Genomic DNA, 26,019 nt, shown 5'->3' with positions numbered 1-26,019 from the left:
TGCCTGAGGGAGTCGTTCAGTGCAGGTTAATGACGACAGCACCGTCATGCTACGCCGGCCAGTTACTCGGCGCTCCTGGAGGTGTGCACGTCTGGTACCGAGCGGCGTGTGGAGAACACACAGGAAGGTGGAACAGACTATGGTCGGGCCGAAACTGCCAGGAAGTGAGGTGGATGCACACGCGTGTCTAACCCCACACACACTCACAGGGATGTAGGTCCATGCAGTCAAACAGATGCACATACATATAAGCAGATGGACGGACACACACAAACACCTTCATTCCAGCCAGCACCTCATCTGGGTGATGGCTATTTCAGGAGAGAACACAGCATTAGAACACACTTTGCCTCCAGCTCTCCTTCCCTTTCTACCCTCCCCTTTGCCTCCCCTGTTCCCTCCTTCCTTGTCACCGCTCCTCTCTCTTTTCTGTGTCAACAGTACATCAGTATATTGGTTCCAACCTGTTTTCAATCCAGATAATTCCCCTAACTTTCCAACGCTTTCCCTCCTGTCCACCGTCCTCCACTAACCCGCCCCCTTCTGCGTCCCTTTTCCTTGCCACACACTTGGTTCCTTTACACGGAGTCTTTCTCGGCAGACAAGGTTACGGTTAGTTAAGTCTGGGCGGCGGTCAGGCCACGGTCAAACTGCAGGGCTTTAAACAGATTTAAACTACAACCAGCGAGCATGTGCAGAGATGGATGGCAGTAATCACAGAGAGGGGGAGATGGGGAGGGGGAGAGGGGGAGAGCGGGTTGGGAAAGGGGGGATGGAGAAAGAGCAGAGGAGAAGAAAATGAGCTCGAGGAGTGAGAAAAAGCTTAGAGGTGCGATGAGAGCAGGCAACAGTCTCCGAAAATATGTGTCAGTGTGTGCATGTCTGCCAGGTCCAAACAAACACACTACAAACTGGCCTGGCCTCAAACCAGCCCAGAGTTGTGTGTGTGCCCGCTGATGCTCGTGGACACACAACAACATTATTCTTTTAAAGGTCTGAAGCAGGGCTCCACAGCGTGAGCGTTTTCCTCGCAGCTGAAAAACTGTAAAATGTATTTAGGAGCATGTGAATAAAAAGGTATTATATATATTTTTTTCCTGCCACAAAAAAGTTGATAACCCAACAACAATGACAATGTGATCACGGCTCTGAACCAATGTTGATAATAAAAATAAAAATAATCTGATCAATCAATCAATCAATCACTCATATTTTATTGGTATAGCCTATATTCATAAATAGACCAAGAAAATGTCAGACAGAGATGAAGGGAGCAGTAATGACAATTGTTATTAAAGGTGTTGCCAATATTGGTTGTATATGTGAGTAGGTATGTTGTATATATATGTAAACCTCTGTTGTGGTTGTTGGTGTTTACAACTAAGCGCTTTTTTTCTAGAGGTCAAAGTTTCCCATAAATCCAGGACTTGTTTGGCCCCGCCCACGTAGATGAAAACTCACCAAAGGGAACACTGATAAATTGTGGCACATACCGACAGCCTATTTGTTTCTGTGAATTGTAGCTGCAGAAAATAAGCTGTGTTAAACTCTCCCCCTCTAAACTGCAGGATTCTTTAAATGCACACCGGTCACACGCTGCGTCACCCACCACCACTAGTAAATTCTACACCTGTGGGAAACTGCAGGGCTGTTTATTTTGTTTATGCAGCAGTTTAAAGTATAATTTATGATATAACTATAATATAAATACAGTTTGAAGCAGAAATAGTTTAAAACTTACATTCATTTTTGTATTCTGATTTAATCCTTAAGAAAAAGACATTATTTTACATATTTTCATTCGGCCTCTTTAGTCCTGTATGCGCTCCCTGATTTAAGCTCTGTGAAAGCTGAACTATTTACCTGAAGGAAGATAAAGATCTTTACTCCTTCCACAGATAAAACACAAGTTTACATAATCCATCTGTGCATTTGAGCCTGTGTGGGTTTTTGTACTTAGAGGAAAATCTCCTCACAAGAACAAACCGACAGAGAAAATCGTGTGAAGAGAGGAAATGCTGCTCATTTTGAATTCTTCTGACGGGCATTTCAGGGTTGAGATTTTAGGATAAGACTGGACTCAGGATAGCAGCTCTGCAGTTGAAGAGATACTGTGGTTTGGAAGAAGTGAAATATTTTATGTAAATATTGAACATTCAAAGATCTGCTAATCGGTTTCTCTGAGACTGTTTCCTGATCATCTTTGATCAAGTTTTGATTTAAATGTGTCATGACTCTAGACTTTAACTCGTTAACTCTGAGATCAAGAGTTTTGGGGATTTTTCGTTATTTTGATGATGGACTTTTTGTTTATTAACTCTTCCTGTGTTTCCTTGTGTTTAGGTTTGTGTTCAGCTGTTTCATTCTGAGTTCTGTGTTTACTGTTTTATTTTGAAGTTTCTACTCCTCGTGTGTCTCTGCCTTAACTTCCTGTCTTTGTCCTGTTTCCCACCCCTATGATTGTCTGCACATGTTCCTCATGTGTTTCACCTGAGTTCAACCAACCCTCCCTTGTGTATATAAGTCTCTGTGCTTCCCTTTGTCAGTTTGTTGTCTTACGTCATTCACTTTCAGATCCTTCGCTCGTGAGTCTTTGTGTTTCCTAGTGTTTTCCATGTTTTTTCACTTCAGCCCTTTCTGCAATCCTTTTGATTTCCTCCCAGGTGTTTTTCTGTTTATTGGACTTTGGGTTTTGTAAGAACCTTGCCTTTTATCAAAGGACACTTTTTGTTACCTTATCTCACTCCTGCATTTTTGGGTCCACCTGCTTCTTAAACCCTGACGAAATGTTGCTGAATCCTGATCCTAGTTCACCTCAGAATTTTTTTCCAGCTGAGTCCCACTCACTTTAAATCAATTACAAAACAACTGCAACTTTAAAAATCATGAGTAAAAATTATAAATAACTATTTATCAGATAATTCATGTTTATGTAAAACCTCTTTACCCATAGTAAGAAGCTGATTGAGAAAATATAGTGTATATTTTAGTGTCTTTTAATAGTTGTCGCCTCACAGTTTGTCTGCCAAAATTTGTTGCTGTGCTATGGAGCTGATAAATAGCCAGAAAATGTTTTACTGAATGTTACAATGTCGCAGTGGATTTGACCTTTGACCTTTTGGATACATCACCACTTCATTCACCCTTTGTGTGAAACTGTGTCATGATTCACAGAGGAATTCTTGAGGTATTCTCAAAAACATGCTTAGTGAGGTCACAGTGACCTTGACCATTTGTTTGGGTCAGTTGCGCTAAATTTCCCTCAAGGCGTTCCTGATGTAGCACATTCCCAAGAATGAGTGTGAGGTCCACAACAACAGAATGAATTCCTATTAAAGTTGGTGGAAGGAGGCAGTATGGGTCAGGGAAGAAGTCTTCCCATCTTGATGGGGATTCCAGTCAGAGGGTGGATCAAGGAATTTCTTTTCACTTTATTTAACTTTGTGAGGAATCTTTCAGCATTTTCATTGATTTGCCAGGGAATAATTCATGGATCTTGATAAAACAAATCAGGCCCATTAAGGAGATTGATATCCATAAGTGTGTGAAATTTGGTGCAGCTTGATTGAATATAAGACGTTCTTAAAGTAGATCAGCCATCAATATCTTGACAATTTTCTTATTTTCTGCCTCTCTATCTTATTGAATCTCAATCATTGAGCTACATAGAATAAAAGTTTAGGTTGCAAACAGCAGCAAATTCAAGCAACACACCATTGTTGTCGGACTCTGAGTAAAGAGCAAGTTTTCCTCTAAAACTCAATGATTAATGCAGCACAAGTGAAAAGGTCAAGGGACGAGGGCCATTAAAATGTGATGATACTCATTGAATATGTATAACACACATCCCGTTAATGGGAATGTACTGGAAGTGAATATGCATTATACACATTATACACACATCATCATTAGTCTCAATGAAGATATGAACCCAGTGTAGTCCCTCCGTCTGGGGGGAAAGAAACGACGTCAGAGCTCCCCTCTGGGCTGGAGGCCTGGAGGTCCGACCCTCTGGGGCCCAGCTGAAGGTAAATATAACTGTGTTCACCTGCATTTTCTGCGCCCGCCGCTTGTCTGCTCTCTGGTTCTGGTGATAGATGCGACTAAAGTTGGACACGATGACGGGGACAGGCAGGGCGATTACCAGCACCCCACTCAGAGAGCAGATCGAGCCAAAGATCTTCCCCGCAATCGTCTTAGGAACCATGTCTCCGTACCTGCAGGAGGTGAAAGGAAGAAAGAGAGAATGAATTTAGTCATTGTCTTTAATTGTAGCTCATCCTCGTAGCCCCACACACACACACACACACACACACACACACACACACACACACACACACACACACACACACACACACACACATACATACATATCACCGGCCCAAGTTCCTGCCCATTCACTCTTCTTGTACAAGGCTTTCATGTTTCTCTTTTTAGGCTTCTCCATGAGTTCATCCCCACCAGAATAAAGCTTGACCTGTGAACCCCATCCCGCCCTGAGAGAGAAAAGAGAGAGCCCCCTAGCAAACCCTCTCTCTGTCTGAATGGAACAGTACACTCATTCACTGAGAGTAGATATACTATTAACCTTTAGCGAGGAGAAAGAGGAAGGTATGGTGAATGCCAGGCACATTTCCCAAAAGCCATTTAGCCCAATTCGATCTGAAATATTTGCAAGTCAAAAGCAATCCCATCTCCAGCTCAAAGACAGACAACGCAATTACAGTAACAATATTAGAAATCCCTTTTCTTCCCAAGGAAGAAGGAGCACTGCAGGAATCAACAGTGGGGGGGGGAGACGGGAGACATATGAGAACAACTTCAAAAGCTAAAAGTGCGTGACTTAAGTTGGAAAAGCAACCTTTATATCTAATGGTGTTCATTTCCTATTCATGAGTAAAAAGAGCAGGTAATTTGTTCTTGTTTTCCAGCTAAATAAGAAGTTCGACTGAATTTATTAGAACCGATTCAAAGTCAGACTGCAAATAAGCCTGAGACAAATAGCCTCTAAGCAATACGGCATTATTCATCCTGCTAGTACATAAACAGACACCTCTGTCTTTCTGTCCTTCCTATACATTCCTGAGGATTTGTGAAAAGTGCAAACAGGAATAAAGACAATTTATGTCTGTTTCATTTGGAATTGATAGCTTGATTTAGCTGACAAAACTGTATGTAAACACAATTATACATATAGGTACCATTCTTATTAAACCAAAAGAAGATTATAACATTTATATAAACTCACAAATGGAAAAAAAACATGTCTGATCTCATATTTATGTGCATTTTTTCCTGAATATTCCACTTTTCCCTCGATCCTTCATAAACGTTGTGACCCAGTGCGTGACAGATGGAACCGCACATTTTCACATGAATACTAACAACACCAGGACGGAGCAGCATTTGGCATTGGCCCCCTGATGCATCTGTAATGTATATTATAGGCCCCTATAGACTTGGCAGAGCACAGATCTAGTCAATCAACATGTTACTGCTGCCAGGCACGTGTGCATATGCAAAAACTGACTCCCATGCATATGCAGGGATACACAACTGGTATGTTGAACATGTGGAGGTGTAAACTCACATTATATTTATGCAAAGTCTTAAAAATATATAAAAACCCAAATCTTCATAAATGTTAGTGCTGCTGTGTTACATTGGGTCCTGTTTAAGCAGCATGTTCCACAGCAGTGAAGTAAGCCTGTTTGAGTGGTAATGACATTAAACAGCAAGAGGAACGCTTTCAATGCCTGAAATGTTTTTCAAGTATGCAGAGTCTTGTATATATCAAGAAACATGTTGCTCATCAAATTCATTCACTTTGACAGATCACAGAGAGACGCACTGATTGTTATTTGAAGACTTGGTGCACAGTCCCTCTGAGGCTCTCCGTAAATGAACAATAATCCGCTTAAGAAGTTGTCACGATAGTGGCTTCATAATCTAATTAAGCACTTCTGTCACAGTCCGTTGGAAATGGTAAAAACGCACAATGGTTTAATGCACATACGCATGAACCACCAACACACACACACACACACACACACACACACACACACACACACACACACACACACACACACACACACACACAAACTCATTCAGTTCATTTTGGAAAAGGAGTTGCAGCAAGAGATGAAACCTCATCCTCATTAGTCACATATTTTGGCAAATACAATCCCAATATGAGGCCATTTAAGTGAAGGGTGGCTTTTGCATCAATAAAACAAAGCACTGCCCACACACAGTGAACCGCTGGTCCATTGCCATAACTGAGAGGATACTCACAGAGAACATTTGTCTCTTCCAAGAACTTTAATGGCCTTTTTACCCAAATTAGGCAATAACAATGCTATCAGTGGTACAAAGGCTCTATCACTACCAAACATTTCATCTCCTCCCCTCTTCAGAAGATGTTTCCATTAGGAGAAATTAAAAGGTAATCATATTCATCTGCAAGCCTTCTTTAATGGGATCCTATCAGATTTCCAGATAGAGGCCCTTCTCTCCGAATACTAAAGTCAATTTGCGGCTCCCATTTAGTCGAGCTGGTCCATCTCTGATGATACCATCTCTGGGCCATTATACGTGGCACCGAGATAAAGCCGGGGCTCGCGTACATTAAAGAAAGAGAAAGCTCTAATAAGTGGTGTGAGGCTGCGCATGTGCGTGTGTGTGTGCATGTGATAAGCGAGGTTAGATGTCATTTCTCTCCCTCCCGCCTGGATTGATGCAGAGGCTGTTTCTGACTTTGCGAGACGACAGCGAAGGTGGCGAAACAAGCTGGAGGTAAATGTCTCAGAAAGGAAGAAGATGGATAAACAGAGGAAGGACGTATACTGGAGGATGAGATATTTACTCAACAGATGTGCACCCATGAGTTTTTTTTTCTCTCCACTTGCTCCCACACTCAAATATGACTATGAGGTTCAAATGCAAGGTGCATGCGCAAACCCTTTACACGCATGCACACACACAACTACACACAAACAGGTCAGGTGGGCAGGTCAGTCCTCGGTCAGTGTTGTCACATCCCATCAAAGGAGGGCCGGGTCTCTGCGGGTTATATTAATAAAGTCTGGGAAGGATAGATGGAAGGTTATTGAGTAGGACTGAGGACTGAGTGCTCTTGTGAGGGTACGTGATGGATGGACTTATCAGAGATGGTCTGAGGGCTGACAGACACACAGATTTGTGATGATGGCCGGTCACGTCAAGTCAGGTCATGGAGTGCAAAGCTCATCCCCTCAGATTCTGTTTGCACTGATCCACCCAACCGTCATTCAGAAGTAACACAAAACAAATTCTGTTCATACACGTTATAAAGAACTTTTTATTTTCCAGTACTACACCCTTGAGTGTTCATCGTGGTCATGTGTGTGTAGTCGAGTTGAGTTTGTGATTAGGTTGCACAATTGTTGGACGAGCTGAATTTCCCCACTGGCCATTTGGTGTTTCAAAGATGCATTGGTCCGAACAGTTTCTATTACATTCAGGGGGGATATACAGGCAGTTTTGCCAACTTAGCACATCTGTCGCTAGATTCACTGACTTTTCAGACCCCTTCAGTACATTTATTTTTTTACCCAAAACGGTACCTTGGGACAAATGTGGGGACTGAACTTTTCCACACATTACCCGGAGGGGCTGTATGTGTGAAAATGTTCCAACCAGTTTATTCAGACATTATACAAACTGCCAGCTTCCTGTAATGTCTGATTGAATTAATGTGGAAACAGATAAAGGGCTGAAACCAATTAGCACGTCATTAATGTGCTAATTGCAATTCCAGAAAGGTCTTCAACTACGTCCTCAATTGACCATTCACAGTGCAGCCGTAGACTAGGTTTAACCTCGTCCCTGTTATTGTATGGGTAAACTAAAAACTGCAAAACAAGATTGAGATTAACTGCTCTGAGCTGAGTAAATATTGATTGCTGGAAATTGTTTTCACTTTGTGGATCATAAACCGCTTTTATGTATGTACGGCAAGATCACATTGCCATATTTATTGATAGACTATGTTCAGGATAGGAAACTTCTATAAAAAGGGAAGGAGGGAGAGAGAGAGCGAGAGAGAGAGAGAGGCTATAAAGTATTGAAGGCTGGGTCTCCATTTACAGACCCAATCCCATGGGATTTCTCTGCAATTTTCCCCTTTTCCCTTAAGAAACAGCCTAAGTGATTCAGTTTGGACCACAATCCCTGGCGGTGAATTGAACCCGAGAGGACTTAATTCACCTACTGCAAGTGGCAGTAAATTCAGTGTTAGTGAGTTGGTTTGTGTGTCTACTTCATGTGTCACGTGTATGTGTAGTCTGTATGTGTGTGTTTATAGCAAGAACTCAAACACAAAATAACAGAAAACAATATGTGCATGTTGAGCGAAGAAGCTCAAAGAGCATCACTTCTTTTAAGGAGGTTCAACATGGAACAAATGTAATCATTTGTAATAATAATAATCTTTTTTTAACAAAAAGTTATGGCGTTATCAATGAAGCTAAAGCAAACAGTGGAGGCTGGATGGGGATCACTTTACCTGATCAATATCCAAAATGGTATTATAGATTTTTATCTACTTTTAAAATTACAAATTCATAAACATTTACAGCTGAAATTACTTGTTGGATGATCGATTAGTTGACCAACAATATATACAATATAAAAAAATGCCAAGTCCCTGGTAAATGAAAGCTTCTCCAATGTGCGTTTTCTGCTTTTCATTGCCATGACAAAATGATTAATCAAGACAATAATGATCACATTAAGTGATAATGGAAATAATAATTATAAAACTTGAATTTGCAGTCATCATCAAGGTCAATATCTAACATTGAGAGAGTGTGAGGTTTGTGGACACTTGTGTTGAAAGTTGTCATGTGAACACAAATAAAAGTATTAAGGGCAGCCAGGGCACACTGGTCGCATATTACACATATCAATCCACAACTATTACATTGCATTACATTTAGCTGACGCTTTTATCCAAAGAGAATTACAATAAGTGCATTCAACCATTAGGGTACAAACCCAGAATAACAAGAATCAAGAAAGTACAATTTTCTTCAAGAAAGCCAAACTACAAAGTGCTATAAGTAAGTGCCACTATTTTTATTTTTATTTTTTATTCAAGGTATAGTCGGAAGAGATGTGTTTTTGGTTTGCGGCGGAAGACACATAGATGATATCATGATGTGTGTGTACGGTGCTCGTCAGTAACACAACTGAGCAATTTGGGATCTAACTTGTGCAATTAATAAAAAACTCCCACAGCTGCCCTTCTGTCCATCAGTCCTTCAGAGGCACCTTTGTTCATTTGAACCATTCTGAATAGGAAGTATTGTTCGGTCTATATTTAATCCCGGAGGAGAACCTTGACCAAGGTCTTCAGTTAACAGCAGGTTTACTGAGAGATTTCAGCACCATGGAGAGCTACTGTAGCAAATGCTCAACTCACGTCACAAAGCTAAAAACGGTCGTCTGTCTGAACCACAGCTTCTTTGTTAGTAGCCTGAATGACTTTAGCTTTGCAGACTACTAGTGAATGACAAACAAATATAGCCACCATCTGCCATACTGTATTTCTTTAATAACAGGCTGTAGTGTCCAGGGCTTGTTGATGCCAACATAAAGATTTCACGTTATTGTGAATACATAGTATTGACATTTTTGTTAAATCTGTATCAGCTTTAATTCACAGTCCTAACAATACAAAGGCACTGCTCTCAAAATGCATTCAATGTTTAATTATTACCTGCTGATCCTCGATGTTGGATATCAATATCAGTTTTGCAGACTGTGCAGAACGCAGGGTGGGGAAGTCTCAGTAATTTATTGTAATTTCTGCAGCGTTATGGAAAGTAAACAACACAATGCACACTGTGAAAAGTCACATTTAACCATCTGCAACACTTGAGCAATATGATTTACTTTGCTAATCTAGCTGGCTCCGGTCTCCTGAAATGACACGACATCTTTGTCAATCATCCCTGCTTGCAAATATTTTATTTTTAGGAGGGTGATGGCAAAGGGAGCAAAACATTTTTAGATGAAAACAAAGCAACCTGCAAGTGAAAGACAATCGTCCTTCTGCAGCGGTGTTGGGACATGATAGAAAGAACGTCAAGTTTGTTCTGTTTCTGAATGAATTCTGATTACATTTTGTTGAAAGATTCTATGATTAGCTTATTAAAAATAAATATTAGATTTATTTGTTAAATGCTTCAATTCCAGACCACATAGAGATATTTCACTATGTACATGTATTTAGAATTAGCTTGATAACTTTAATTATTTGATCAAATAAATTCAGAATATGACATTATCATTATGATAATATTGCTCTAGACTTAAAATGGATGAACTTTGATAAATGGTACCTCAGCGTATTTAAAAATTCATATCCACAGCTGAGGTCGATTGAAAAAATTGTGTTACAACAGTGGCCATAAAAGATGATGCCTCATAAAAATATCCATAAGTAGTAACCGAGTTCCATTTTTATTGGGAACCTGTCACAGGCCAATGAAGTTTAGCTCTTTTGGATTCAGCAGAGTGAAAGATTGTCTCTCCAGGCCTCTAACCCTCAACCATTCACCCATCTGTACTCTCATCTGACATTTCATGGCCACTCACTCAGATGGAAGAAACTCTGATGACACATTGCTCTTCGGGGATGGGACAACTATCTAAAATCACCACCACAAATGTCACCGCAGGAGAGGAGGAAGTAAGTAGGTGGAGAAACAACAGGTAGGGAGACAGAGAGAAGAAGATAAATAAGCGAAAGTACAAGACAAAATAAAATATGAGAACAGCAGAAATGAGATTCTGATAGTGTCAATGCTAATAAGCAAAGGGGAGAATATGTTTGGCTAAATATGCCGGAAAGTATTTCTTAATGAGGATGAAATCAGATACACTGGAGCTACAATAATCTCAACTCTCCCGCAAGACAGCTTAACACAGACATGAACTCTGATTGTGATCCTGTTTTGTGAAGACAAAAAATAAAGGACTGCTTAAAAAGTGTCCTTATTGAGAAAGTAAAAAGGGTTCAAGAATAGTTCTTCCATCTGAGATGATCCTCAGTAGAAAAACAAGGTTAGATAGAGAAAACTTTGTGGTTGTTATGAAAAGCCACATTACAGGAGGATTACAGACACTGAGAGGAGGAGATGACTGCTGAGTTCCTGTCATAGAGCTTTGCGGTTGAATAAAGTGGCTTGTTCCCATTGCAAATCTTTGTTACAACTGATCTTACAACTTTGCACATCTTGTTTATGCTTCTAGTATTTGGTGCAGCAACAGTAATATGTTTCCTCTTATGGAGCAAACAACAATTATCCATCTGTGCTAAATGGTAAAAGAACTATTACACAAAACTCTCCCTATGAGCCGTTGAGCCAATGGAAACGTACACCTGTTGATTGGCTGAATTACATCTACTGATTCCAGAAACCTTTGTCTGTTTGTGTGTGGAGAACTGTGCATATTACCGGTTTCACACTTAGCATGTGTATTGTCAAGGACCCAAGTGTCAGATTTGGTGTGATTTGGACAAGTGATTCATTCAATATTGATAAGCGTTGAATAAACAGGCAACCAGTGCTGTGTAGCAGCAGCAGCAGCAGCAGCTGGGTCTCATCAAAGTAAGTGATGTTGTCACTACCGACAACAGTGCAGTTCCCAACAGGTATGTTCATAATGGGCACTGCTATAGTCAGAATAATAAACAAAAATCACATGTCAGTGTTTTCTTTTTCATCGACACACAAAAGCTATCACACCTGCAGGACTCTGGCTGAATCCAACCCCGTAGTCTTTCAGAATGTGCCATGAGGCAGACATATGGGTTATTTCCTGATTTACATTTGTCAAAGGATGAAAATGGGATGGGAGAAAGAAACACACAGATAAGTTGATAAAGTGAAGGTCATTACTCTCACACTGCACTGCACACAGAGGAAAGGTCATTATCATCACTCACTTCCCAACCAATCGCACAGTGAATCACACTGAGGAATTGCCACCATTTCTCCATAACGCACATCCAGGTTGCAACATTATGACTTGGAATGGACTAGGGAGGCACCAATCTGACATTTCAGTCCACATATCGATACCGAGCTTGAGGTTCCAGCCGATACTAAGAACTGATCTGAAACCAGTGTTGTCTAATGAGCTGTATATGCCTCACAGCATGGGAGAGACTGTGATTATTACTTCGTCGTTGGCCTCGCAAAAGAAAGGTGTTGCTAGTTGTTCTTGACGTGCTGTGCAATAACGAGCCACTATTCATTGGCAAATTGTTGATGAACAAAGTGGAGAATCTGGCAGCTAAAGACTTTAGGACATGGTGGAGACCAAAAAAGGAGCAAAAAGAGAGCGAATACTAGACTCAATTTATCAGACACACAGTAAAGTGACTCCAAATAAATGCTGATGTTGCTCGGTATCTGCTAAATGTTTAAGGCAACTGTCAGCCAACAATGTTGCCATATAAACTGAAACGGTAAAAATAAGTCAGTGTTGCGTTTATAGCTTGTTTCTGATGTGCTGTATTAACGGAGGGTTAGAGTTTGAATAGAAAATATATTTTGGAGTTTTTATCTCAGCAACTGGTGGTTAGCACTGGCTTGCACCAGCAGAGCTCCACCCACTCTTCACCCTATTAAAAAAAATGTAGCTTCTCGTGCTCCAGAAACTTAGAGCAGCGAACGGCAAACTCAATTAACATGTTTTAGGAAAGCTACATGTGCTCTTAGAGATGTCGTTTTTCTAGAAGAGTCCCATTAAGCAGCGTGAGGACATTAACTTGCCAGGATGTCAGTGATTAATAGCCAGAGAAACTGCGTGAACCTTTGCTCATTTGTGTGCGAGCATGTGTGTGTGTGTGTGTGTGTGTGTGTGTGAGCGTCTGTGTGCTTCTGTATGTATGTGCCTGTCTTTGTAATTAGCGATTACCAGACTGCTATCAACAGAACGCCTCACTGACTCCACTTTCAAGAGTAACCAGGAAGTGCAAACACAATTACCAGAAGAGAAGGAGCATAAAAACATTTAAATATGAATTACATCTGAGATACAAAAGTCCCTGAAGCTTGCACTACTGCCTGCCTGCACACTGTCTACTTCACAGAAAAAGTACTACCATTAAGACAGATGTGAATCTGCCCGTGTGCACACATACATGCACATGGTAATTTATAATCTGTAAGAGGGAGGTTATGTACACAGACTTGATAAAACGCATGTCTCTACAAGTGCTGGCTTACTTTCAAGTCCTCGAGGGTTGATGTATGGATAAAACCAGTAATGGCTGTTGGTAATTGAAATAGGAGCCCATCTATCTCTGTGAGCTAGGGTACACTGAGCAGTGTGGCAGAGGAGAGGAGAGAGGTGCTGGGGCATAGTTACCTTGATATGCGGTTCAATTAAGCGGCTGACAGGAATTAACAGCACTTTGTTGAAATAACAATCTCTGGATTAATGATTGAATTTGGGAAATGATCTCAGCAAAATACAAGTTTAGACACATATGGACACAACTTTCACAACAACGACCTGCACAACTCCAGTGCTTTTTGTGTGTCCAGGAGTGTGAGACTGCAGTCAGCAGTTTAAGGAGAGAGATGAAGAGAGAACGAAAAGCAACGAGACAGCATTTACAAAGTCTGCCGCACAATTAGAGCACAAACGATACATCAGAATTTTTTATGACAGATCAATATAGAGATATTACAGGCCATATTTTTTCAGCCATGCTCCTGCCATAGCTCCAAAGACTGAACAGCGTTGTTTATTTGATCAGAAATATCTCGACAACCGTTGGGTATATTGCCATGAATCTTTCTGGTCCCCAGAGGATGAAAGCTATAGAATCTACTATTTCTGTTCAGTCATCATCTTGAACCATTACTGGTTAATATTTGAATCTGTCAAGTACACTGGTGTATGCTAATCTAATGACATTCCCATTAGCCCTTACTGTACTATATGTTAAGTGCTATTTATCAAATGTCAGTTGATGCTAACATACTAGTAAAATACTACAGTAAGACAGTGAGAAAACAGTATATGTTAGCAACTAACATTTTTAGTTCCTACTTCCGTGAGTCCTGTAAACCGTTTTTCAAAATAAAATACTACTTTATCAGCTAATCAACACATTTTGTAATTCAACACATGATCAGTAAAATACCAATCAATTTCTTTCCATCTTAAATCAGTCCAGGGTTTTAATTACTCATCTCAACGACTAGATAAGTATTGCCTTCATATCATAATCAAACAAAAGGTTTGCGCCTTTGAGATCGATCAGGGTCATATATCGTCTGGCCTGGTCCCCACAGAGGTCTTTTTCCTGGGATACGTGATTCATTTGGTGCATGTGAGCTCTGCTTCATTGTTGCAGACATGTCTGACACTTATGTCTCAGATTTACCAACAAACGTTGCTGTTAAAGACCGTGCGAGGCTCTGATGTTCGGCACGAAAGCGGGGATAAATTGATTTGTATCGCTTTCCACATTGTCGCTGTAGTGGAACACTAGCACACAGACAAAAGTAATCAGTTGACACTTTTCTACGGCAGAACACCTGGATAAATGCATGGACAACAGACAAGACAAATCAACATGACAGACACCGTTGCATCCAGGTCAATCCTACAGGGACTGGTTGTAATTCTACCCGCGGCTACTTTGATCCATCTGTAATCTAACCTATCTGTTTCTTTCACATGTTTGTTTAACACATGGTCCCAGTTCACCTCAGCCCAGTCCATCCATGTCCTCATCACGCTTGACCCCTGCTGGAACCAAAGCTCTGAGATGAAAAGAGGAGAGGCTGTGCGGAGAGATAAGGCCGGATCTGAGAGGAGTGAGAATGAGAGAGGTCAGGGCCCATGAGTTTGGGGGGGGGGTCGTCTCTACTCTGCAGCGAGCGCACATTCATAGCAGTAAGGTGACCCGCTGGCTGGTCCCTGTGCAAATATCACACAGGGATCAAAGGGAGGAAGAAAGAGGAAGAGGAAAAAAAGACATAAATTAAAGGAAGGGAGACAGGGAGGGAAACGCAAATGTGGAAACAGAGACTGCAGCGAGAAGTTAACAAAACAGGGGTGGGGGAGGGCTGCTGAGGGAGGCGGGGGTGACCCCTGCAGAGACAAACACCGAATGAGACGGAGGGAGGAGAGATAAATTGATAGAGGAAAAGGGAGGGAGAATAGTGAGGCACATTTCAGGACGTCAGATCTACTCTGCCTCCCACAGTCACAGTGATTGGATTTGTTTGACTTTGCCCGACCATTTCCTATTGGGGTGTGCGGTTTCTAAAACAGAATGAGTGCATTCATTTTGTCCTGCCTCCATGTGACTTTGTTTGTGTTTATATGCAGATGTGTGTTTGTGTGCACTCAGTCCCCCCCCCCCCCCCCCCCCTCTATCGCTCTCTTTCATTTCTCGTACTCGACTGTAATACAATAACATAAAGCCCAGCGATGATACAAATTATTTTTCTACAATTCTTCCTCATCCTCTGGTCCAGCTCTCTGCCGACGAGATGCTGCCAGATTTCCACAGCTCCAATCCAATGTCAGCATGTCAATAAGTGGCCAAATGTGCCAACAAACTCAATTTAAGAAATACATTCTCAGAGGCCCTGGTGCTGCAGAAAGTCTGGAATGATTGACTTCACTGAAATATTGAACTTTTGAACTTTCTCCCAAAAGGAGATGTAAATTCATTAAGCTCTGGACCAGTGTTCGTGCCCGTGCTCCCACGCGAATCCTCAGGTGAAGCCATTTTCCATGTTACATGTCCTGCAGCTCATGGAGTCTGCTGATTAAATTGTTGCCTTATCCAATCAATTAAAAAAGATCCATAAAAAAAACTAGAGTAGTGTGAGAAGAAGGCAAATGAGTAAATTGTGCACTTGGAGGTCTGTGTGAGTCTTCTTCCCAATTTCTATGTTACGATGGAGTATTACGACCATATTGAAGGAAAATATTTCCAGAATAATTCTGTAATAGTGCGAGAATAAAGTAGTAATTTAACAGTCATTTAAAAAGTCATAATATTGCAAGGGAATAAGCAGCAAGGAGAATTTGTACTTCCCTGGAGTTCCACTCCCACTGGATGCAAAATCTTGAACCAGTCACATTGTTTCTTGAGAAACTAAGAAACTCTTTTGAATATCACACAGATGTAACCAACATTATGCAATCGACCACAACCAAACATTTCCTCCTCCAAAGAAGAAGCAATTTCTAGCGCAATCTTTCTAAAGTTCTGATATTTATGGTAATGTGATGCTGATGAGCCAAACGAACTGTGAAACCTATAATAAATTATAACTTAACAAGATTCCTCAGTTTGACAAAGACGACCTGCTGATCTTCTGATATTCCCACTGTAACATGACACAAGGCAGAAAATTATTATTCTTGTAATATTACGACTTTATTCTTGAGATATTTTTCCATTTTAATTGGACCTAATACTAGTGTGTCTCAGCTAAAACATAATTAACATTTTTATTACCAAGAGTTCCTCAATACTTTTCATAGTTTTCCTCCCAAATCCCGGAATCCTCTCATCCATGCTCTATTTCAGCCTCAGTTCTTGCACGCTGCCTGTTGTCACAGGGGCCTTGTGAGTGCAGCATCACTGAGCAGCCTACAGAGTGCCATGTCACAGCAGTTACATTAGAGCGGGGCTACATTACCCATTAGTGGTAGAAAAACACATTTGAGGTAGCGGGGCCAGCCCGGTTAGCATTCAGCGCCGATCTGACTCTTCAGGGGTGAACACTCAGCCCATTTGGTTTGAGTGTAATTCGCACTCATCTGACAGCCACAACTTCAGAGGCACTTTTTTTTGTGATGTACTGGTTTAAAACGAGCAGAGTTAAAACATAGTTTAAAATATATTTGACTTCACACGGCAGACGAACGTCCAATGAGGGTCGATTTCACTCCATCACCGAGAGGGAATTCAGGGGGGAGCCGGAGATGATGCACACAATTTGCTGCTCATCTCTCCTTGAATCAAAGATGTCTCTGTCAGATTGTTTATCTGTGGCCAGGAATATTGGCTTGGCGCAGTCTGAGCTTATCAGACACTGTTTTACGCTGCCTGACTTATTGACTGTGAACACGGCTAACATGGTTCGTCTCATCAGTGGCTGGCACAATGGCAGCATCGACTGTACTGATCTATGACCAAGTCGGATGGAGGGGCGGTCAATACGGCTAACAAGAGCTGGCTGGTGCCTCTAAATCCGCTTTGGTCTGGTCAATGTGCTGTCCAGTCGGAGCGCTGGAGATAACAGCACGTCATCTCAAATTGACATGTCTATCCGTGGAAAGTTAACGGGGTAAAACTGAAAAGAGCGAATGCTGGCTTCAATGGGCAGCACCTCAAACGCTCTTATACATATCAAATGCACTGGTCAATACGCAAAAACATCAATATTCCCCCAAAACCAACAGCAAAATCAAGCAACAGTATTTTTCTGAATTTCCTGACAGTAGATATTTTACACTTCAGTTGGCATTTTAGCACATTTTTCCCACACATACAATTTTAACAGGGGCGTATAGAGAAAATGTTTCTATATGGACTCAGATTGAAAGATCATTATGTCACACAAGCAGGTATTGGGCCTAATGCCCTGACAGATGCATCCTGCGGTAATCTCTGTTGCTCTGGATGTCCACTCTCATAATCTGGATCCAATTCGCTATTAGATGTAGATGGATTTAAGAAGTTGACATTTCCAATCAGTTATGTTCTCTTTTAGTTTTAATGAAAAAAACTAATTACTTATGTAGTTTTACAATTTGCTTTCAGAAACTCCCCATGTGTTGGAGGATGAGACGGTGCTCAAAAGCGTGGGGGGCCCTTCCAGAAATTCGTCCAATCAGAAGAAAGTGTGCTTTTCAGCAAGAGGCTCGATTCCTGCGTCGGAGATAACCAAAGACTTATTTTTCGCACTGTGAATCACACAAATTTACTCTAGGGGTGTCCCAGAATAAAAATGTAGAGCTGGAAATGAACATATTAGGTGTCCTGTAACAACAACAACGGTCAGCCTGTCAGTATGGATCAGTGTTTGTGCATGAAGGTAGCTGCCTGGCTGGATGTGTGCGATAGTGAGGAAAAGTAGGCTGCAGAAACTAGGGCATCATTGAGACTCAAGAGAGGTGTCTCCAGCCCAGCCTCCTGTCCTATTTCACTGCCTGGCGAGACTGGCATGTGTTTGCTGTGTGTGTGCGTGTGTGCGTGCGTGCTATTCAACAGAGGGGGCACCCTGGGCAGTCAAGGGAAAGCTTCAGGCACTGGAGGCAGAGAGATAACAGGTGAGCTCCGGGGAGGCCACCTGTGGGAGAGAGGAGGCCCAGTGACAGGCCTCTTTGCTGGGGTGGAATGGATGTGCACAAGCCCCCGGGGCACAGACCAAATGTCAGACAGTCTGTGCACACATACAGGAAAAGTGCTCTGAGCTTTAATGGAATTTGTCACTTGTGTGTGTATGTGTGTGTGTGTCTGTATGTGTGTGTATGTGTGTGTACGCTCTGACTCACAACAGGAAAGAGAGCCAAACAAGGCAGCACAGACAGGTGGAAAGAGTGTGCATGTAGGTGTTTTTGTTTGGCTGTGTGGGTGCAAGAAATAAGCTGTCGAGTGTCACTGTAAATATGTGCTGCACAGTTTTGCAAGAATGTACTGTACAGCACAGTAGATACACCCACACGCATGCATGACCTCACCCACACCCATGCATTCACACACACAAATATGCACCCACCCACATGCAATGTTTACTGTACTATGACGGACATTATTTATCTACAAGCCCCTGCTCTCCACTCCTCTGGAGCTTTCCAGCACATCACTAATTCATCCCTGGCATTTCTCCCTTGCTAAATAAGGGCAGCCTTTGAACCGACATGCTGGCCCTTTAGTGCTGGGCCAAGTTACATCTCAGCTCCTCCTGTAAGCCTATATCCAGGCAGGGCTCGTCCCACACTGCAACCCTACACCTCAATGACCGGCCCTTGTTATCAAATCAGAATGGAGATGTAGGTTAATGTGCGAATCGTGCGCACCCGTTTGATCTTTGACCGTGCCGCTCTCGCAGCGGCGTCTGACAGCACGTCCTCAGGTGGGTGTCGGTGTAGTGTCGGGTTGCCAGGTTAGGTTTTGATGTGCGAATCAGCTGGTCATGTATCCTGACGTGTAATGAGGGCCGGGTTCGTGTTACAGCACCTGTGTAGCAGCAAACGGTGTGACCAGCACTTAACTTAAACAGTTTCAGATCAGAGACGTCTATAATATATGTTGAGCTTTCTACATAGAAACACACACACAAATACAAAAAAATCATTGGGTAGTTTATATAGTTTGGGTGGAATAAAAACTTACTTGGAAAAAAAAATTACAAAAACACTTCATGAGCTGTTGATTTATTGCCTGTCAAAACGGTGACCAAGCTATTGGGCAAGGTCCTCTGATGTAGTGTGGCACAGAGAGGGTGCTGCAGCTGACCTACTCTTACATTTCATGTATTGATTCTGTCTGATTGAGCCTTGACTGATCTGGCAGTGAGGGAGAAAGAGCAGAGGGTGGGTTGAAGAGCAGAAGAGAGGGCAGGCTACAGGGAGGCACTATTAAATTTTAATTTCAGAGAGGTCAGTTTTTCCTCAAGGTCAAACGTAAAAATAACCCTCAAAGGAAGTGGGGCTGGAGGAGAGAGGGACTGTGTAGGCCTGCTGGGGATCAACCCATAGAGCGGAAAGAAAGCAGCATATTCCATATAGAGAGTATAGGCCAATATGAAAAGGACAGCTTGTTAACATGCATCATAAGCCAATTAGTATCCATGGTGATGAATGAAGGAGGAAGGAAACATGCTGCCTTTAACACAAATAAGCTTTCAGATCAGGGTTTGCAGCGAATTATACCTTCTCACACATTATGGAAATATGAAAGACGTGTGCATGCGCAAGCAGTTGTGAGCATGCAAACATACACATGTGCATTGGGCACACATCTACTCACACAAACGTACGTAACCCAGAGCCTGAGGATGATTTAAAGCCTCCGTGTTGCTATGGGATGGGCTGAGAAGGATGGAAGACTGGGGAATCCAGGCATCACAAATCATTTCCATCACACATCAGTGCTAATGCCACTGATACTAATCCATCAGACAGCCATCTCTAATGCTGCAGATGGCCAATCTATCAGGTTGGTGCTGCGCGCAGCCTCCCTCCCTCCCTCCCTTCACACATGTGCACACATGTGCAAGCCACTTACACAAATGCACCTCAGAACTGGGCGGTGATGAGACGATGATGTTCGTATTCTTCACAGCATCCGAAAGCATCAGTCAACAACATCGTAACATTAAACCGCGAAAAAGAATAAATGCCATAAACACTAACTGTCAAGAGCAGTTTAGAAACTAATAGGGAAGACATATTTGATCATAAAAGAATATTAATGTTGAATATTTGTCAATTATGAAATGAGTTTATCTCCTCACTAAGCTTTGATAGATTATTTATTTAGTCTCTTGCTCTCTTGATTGCCTCTTCATCGGCTCTATGTCCACTTAAAGGGATTGCATTAACTCCAGCCACTCTCTGTGGGCCGATCAGCTGCTCCCTCACCCTTCCTTTAAGACGTAACTCTGGATTAAACTCTTCCTTCTTTGGCTTGGATCCCTGTCTGGCTCCTGTCCAGACGACACACACACACACACACACACACACACACACACACACACACACACACACACACACACACACACACACACACACACACACACACACACACACACACACACACACACACACACACACACACACACACACACACACACACACACGATCTGACACTTCTCTCGGACCAATTTGCAGTTTGATGGATTTCCTTTATAGCACTTTATATATGGATCCATAGGACATGATATAGGAAGGTTTTCAGAGGGTAAAGAGCTTAGAAAAGAAAGAGATGACTAAGTTACACATAGAATGTACATGCTTGTGTCATGTACAGTAAGCAACATGTATGTACAGATCCTGCTCTGTCATTGATTAAATAATCACACTACCCGTGATGCCTGTCAGGATGTTAATCTTCTGGCCCCTGAGTTTTCAGTGCACCCATCTTTAACCTCAAAAGTTTCATCTCCGTATCTTGCACAGTTCTTTTCCGGTCGTGTTGACAAAATCTGTCCACAGACTAGGTGAAGACAACATCAGCCATGCTGTGGCGGCTGATAAAAAGTGCCATTTCTTTGGATGTGCTGCGTAGCTACAGTGCTTGTTTTCTTTCAAAATAGCAGAGCAGGCCGACACACATGCTCCCACACCGGCAGTCATTCTGCAGGAAAAACAGATGCTGACAGAGACATGTCTATAGGCCCAGCTTCTTTCCATTTCCCCATCCACGTCTCTCTCGTGTTCTCTCACGCTCGCTCAAGTCCTCCCAGAAGAATTCACATCTCTTAGCCCACCTGTATCTGAAGCTGGTGCAGATTGCCCGACAGCCGGTGGGCCTGGTCGTCTTTCCCTCCCCGGCTCCGCTCTGCTCTCTGCCCTCTCCAGCTGGCTGTTCCTGCCTTCTGCTCCTCCTGTTGCCATTTCTGCACCCAAGCAGCTTGTGTGCCAGCCAGTCTCTTCCCTCTCCCCAGCCCACTCTCCGCTTGGCCATCTTGGAATGAACACATCTTTCTTACTTCCATCTTCCGTCCATCCGTGTCACCTTTCAAACAAATGTGCCCTCTTCACACGCTCAACTTTAGCAAAAGCAGCTCAAAAGGCTATTATGGGAGAAGGATGAAGGTAATGTGTGCATATATGGATACTGTACGTGGGCCAGGGAGGCTCATGTTTAGGCCCTGGAGGTCGATGCTACTCAGTGAAGACAACAGCATTCACAACAAGACCAAAACAGGCCACGACCTTTGATTCAGACCTCATGTTCCAAATTTTACTTAGAGCTAATTTCCAAGCCAAGAAAAGGGCAGCCTCACCAACAGATTTGAAAAAAATCCCAAAAATGTTTCACACATTTACATGAGCGGGCAGGCACACACAAAGACAAACACACACACACATAGTACAGTTAGACTTGCACAGCTTGACATTCCTTCCACTGAGCCATGTATGTTGAGGCCAATCGTCCTGTCAAAACATTTCAACACTGCTGGGGAAAGAATATACAACAGCAAGACCTGACTAACTGCACACACAGACACACACACACAGACACACACACACACAGACACACACACACACACACACACACACACACACACACACACAAATATACGCTTCCAGCCACATAAAAAAAAACTCTGATTCACATCACTGTTGTCGGCCTCAAGGAACATGTCTGTCTGAGGACAAAAAAACTATAAGAGGCTGAAAAACACACTAAGTCTGCTGCTGCTGTGCGTTTGTGTCTCCACGCTGAGAGGACATGGAGCACCAGGGCTCAACTGAGCTGCTGCAAATAAACTCTATACTGAGTTCTACTCGTTGCTGGCAGCCATTGCTACAGGGCGTCCTTAGGAGATACGTTCCAGGAGATTCTTTTTCCCGGCTAACCCAAGGGGACCCTGATCAAATGAATTATTTCTCACTTTCCACTTACCCAATGTTCTGCTAACTAATTGGTGTCAACGGACAGCAAAATATTCATTTAAAACACAGTTTTTTTTAGAGCACTCTCCCGAGAAAGTAAAATAGTTCAAGAAAGATTTATTTGCAAAGCCCCTTCCTGGAAACTAGTATAATATTTCTATTGCTAAATTACATCGCAGGTTTTCTGCTTAACATTTAGATGAAGATATTCCTGTTAATGTCTCCGAGAAGGAAACTGTCAAAGTCTGGGAAATGCCGAAGGAGCAGCAGCAGCAGCAAACAATTCCCTGCAGTGTTTTTAATGATGTGCAGAACGACGTATAAATGTTGTCACCGGCTTCCAAACAACTAACGAAGCAGGTTATGGAAAAAGTACAGATGGACACTCCACTCTCCTCGGTAAACATTTGGAACTGAGCTGAAAGCTTTTCCGTTTCAGAGTCAGTGAGTGTGCAAGACAACAGACATGTGAGTGTGTAAGAGTGCACAACTAGTTCTCCATACCGACATGATTTGTGTGTGTGTGCATGTAGGCTACTGTATGCACAGCAGGGGCATGTGCAAGGATGCAAGCGTGTGCGCCTGGGGCACAGAAACAGCCTGGGGCCAAATGCTCAAGCTAAGTTAGCCTCTTCGCCACATGGCTGGGGGCTGATCCAGGAAGGTTGCCTGAGAGGTGCAATTAGCATTCTTACAGTACACACAGGGTAAAGACTTGCTTTCTCACATCTGATCTGTGAAGGAGGCTTCATGTTAAAGATGACACCACCAATTTATCGCAACACCCAATTAACTTATATGAAAAATGCCAAAATAAGGATGAGAGGCTCAAGGCAGAGATGGTCAGAAACGTGATGCTCTGTGATCTGACCTTTAGAAATTAGTTGCTACACTTCATGCTATTCAAAACATGAACCTTTGTCTTAACCTTGGCTGCCACCTCTTCTGTTCTTCCACCAATAGATTGCTAACAAGAACGTCTTGCTTCTCCCCTCCTGCTTGTAACCTGATGACCATGTCTGCTCGACAGATTTTTCTGAAAGGTAAACTCCATGTACATAAAATCAAATCTGCCAATCAGACATTAGGACACACACACACAAACAAACAAACACAAAAACCTTATCACTGAGGGCTGCATTGGACTAACCACAGGCTGTCTGTGTGGATGAGGCTCCGCTCTTTAGTTCCACACAATTACATTCACAATAACCCAGAGCCCCTCAGGTCCCTCGCAGCCAAAAAACTGTGTGTTCCATTGCACAACACAAAAGCCCCAGTTCCAAAACACCCGTAATTGGCTAAAATGTAATTAACTTGCTGACACCATTTAAATTTGGTTTAAATTGGCCGCTAAATCAGCAAGTGGTGCAAACTAAGCGGTCTCACAGCGGCGTGTACCCGGAGATTCAGGCCAGCTGTTGAGATGCGTCAGGAAGGGGGGGAGCGAGAGCAGAAGTCTACACGGTGATGACACTAGTGAGACATACCAGACCGCTCTGTCCTCTTTCCTTACTGCTACAGAAGGGACCTTGGACTTTCACACTCTGACAAACACAATTAATTGGGGCAAAATGTGGTGCCCTTGGGGCTCCAATGACTCCTGGCTCATTTAATCTGTTCTGCCTTCAACCTGTATCCCCCTCCAGCATGGCTCCGAGCAAAAACTGACTTAGGGCTGCAGTGGCCATATCCTCCTCAGCAGAGCCGTTTGTAGGCTGAGGAGATACATTAAATAGAGAGTTATTTTTCACCCTCACAGGGCTTTTTAAGAAAGCAGGGGGGTTTTTTTGTATCTCTGTGGAGAAATGACAGAAACTAAAATGACTTGTGAAAAAAGAGAGATGCAATGGGGAGTAAGAAATGGGACAAAAGTCGGCAGCTACACTCCGGCATGAACATTAGAATGAATCCACTTCCCTCTGCAGTTCCATTGTTGTCTTTATTATACACTAATCAAGACAAAAAGGGAGCTGCAGAGGGAAGTGGGCTGAGGACGAAGAGTGCAGAAGGAAAAAAAATAGGCTCGGCAGACGGTAATATATTATATGCAAAAGAAGAAATAGACAAAACAAAGTGACACAGCAAGACTGAATGTAAGCAAGACTGAAAAATGCAACGCAGCAGCTAAGGGAGCAGTTACGCAGCCAGAAGGCCGTAAAAGACAGAGCAGCGGAGCTAAATACAGCACGCAGGGTGAGCTCCAGTGAGCCGGAGAGTGTGTGTTTAAACAAGTGTTGTGACTCCTACACGGCCCACGCTGCATATCGAACCGCATCAGTATACCACGGAGCAGGTCTAGCAGGTCATCAGCGGCAACGGCAGCAGCAGCTGAGAATAGCCTTGTAAGGCTTTGCCGACTGTCAGCCTGCTGCTCGGACTCCAGAGCGGCAGGAGCTGGCTGGGCTGCAGAGTTACAGCGTGCCGTTTCATGTGGAGCTCAAGGGGCTGAGGGGAGATGTGGGTAGGGTGCATGTAGGCTCGCGGCAGAGCGAACACAAACAGGCAAAGACGTTAAGGAGGAGGAAACACAATAACATCAAAAGGAGGCTCAGCTGCGGCAGAGAAATGCAAACACTCTGAACAATGAATGCACAAACTCACAATATTATTTGCCTGTGTGGCGTAAAAGCTACGCTACATCTTCATAACCTAGTAAGTGCTAATACAGTTTTGGTTTACTGGCATTTGAATAGAAAGTGGGGAATAAAGCATGTCATTGTTCCTGGATGAGCTAAGCCTCTAAAAATAGTGCAATCTTCTGTTTTTCAATTTGAACACCATGGTGAGTGGTGACTGTGTGGGAGCGGGAGCATGAATCTTAATGAGGATGACATCACCTGTGAGGATGACATCGAGGAGAAGGAGGCCCGTGGGTACACATTTGCACATGAGCAAACAAACCACATATATAGTATAGTGCGCTATATGATCATTCTTTGGTTTACGGCACCTTAGTGTCACACTTTTACACAGTATAAACATTAATGAACTCCATTTATACAACGCTTTTATAGTCTTAAGAACCCCTCAAAGCGCTTTCTACTACAAGTCCCATTCACCCGTTTACAAACACATTCATACAGCGCTTCTATATATAGTGTTTCTCCATCACTCACACATCCTATTCACACACCGATGGTACAGCCAGCAGGGGATTTTGAATTCGGATGATTTAAAGTCAAGTGTCTTGCTCAAGGACACTTGAACACGCGGACTGAAAGAGCCAGGGTACGAACCACCTAACATAATCTCCATAAACGGATTCCGTGCGTGAATATGCAGACTCTGTTTAGAGAAATGGAGGCTGAAATATCTGTTAAAAGAGATTAGCCAAAATGCCATGTGGACCTG

The 26,019-nt window shown here is 42.7% G+C and overlaps 1 protein-coding gene across 4 annotated transcripts in view; it reads right to left on the bottom strand.

The window, feature by feature from the left end:
• kcnd3 (potassium voltage-gated channel, Shal-related subfamily, member 3) overlaps positions 1–26,019 on the bottom strand; it is a 97,311-nt gene that overhangs the window by 13,646 nt on the left and 57,646 nt on the right. For all 4 annotated transcript variants that reach the window (XM_034591896.1, XM_034591898.1, XM_034591895.1 and 1 more), the window contains one exon: positions 4,049–4,217. In XM_034591896.1, the coding sequence (XP_034447787.1) occupies positions 4,049–4,217 (169 nt within the window). The remainder of the gene's footprint in view (positions 1–4,048; positions 4,218–26,019) is intronic.

The sequence above is a fragment of the Hippoglossus hippoglossus genome, chromosome 7 (assembly GCF_009819705.1).
Source record: "Hippoglossus hippoglossus isolate fHipHip1 chromosome 7, fHipHip1.pri, whole genome shotgun sequence".
Taxonomy (NCBI): Eukaryota; Metazoa; Chordata; class Actinopteri; order Pleuronectiformes; family Pleuronectidae; genus Hippoglossus; species Hippoglossus hippoglossus.
The sequence above is the reverse complement of the archived record's forward strand: the minus strand, read 5'-3'. Positions and strand labels throughout refer to the sequence as shown.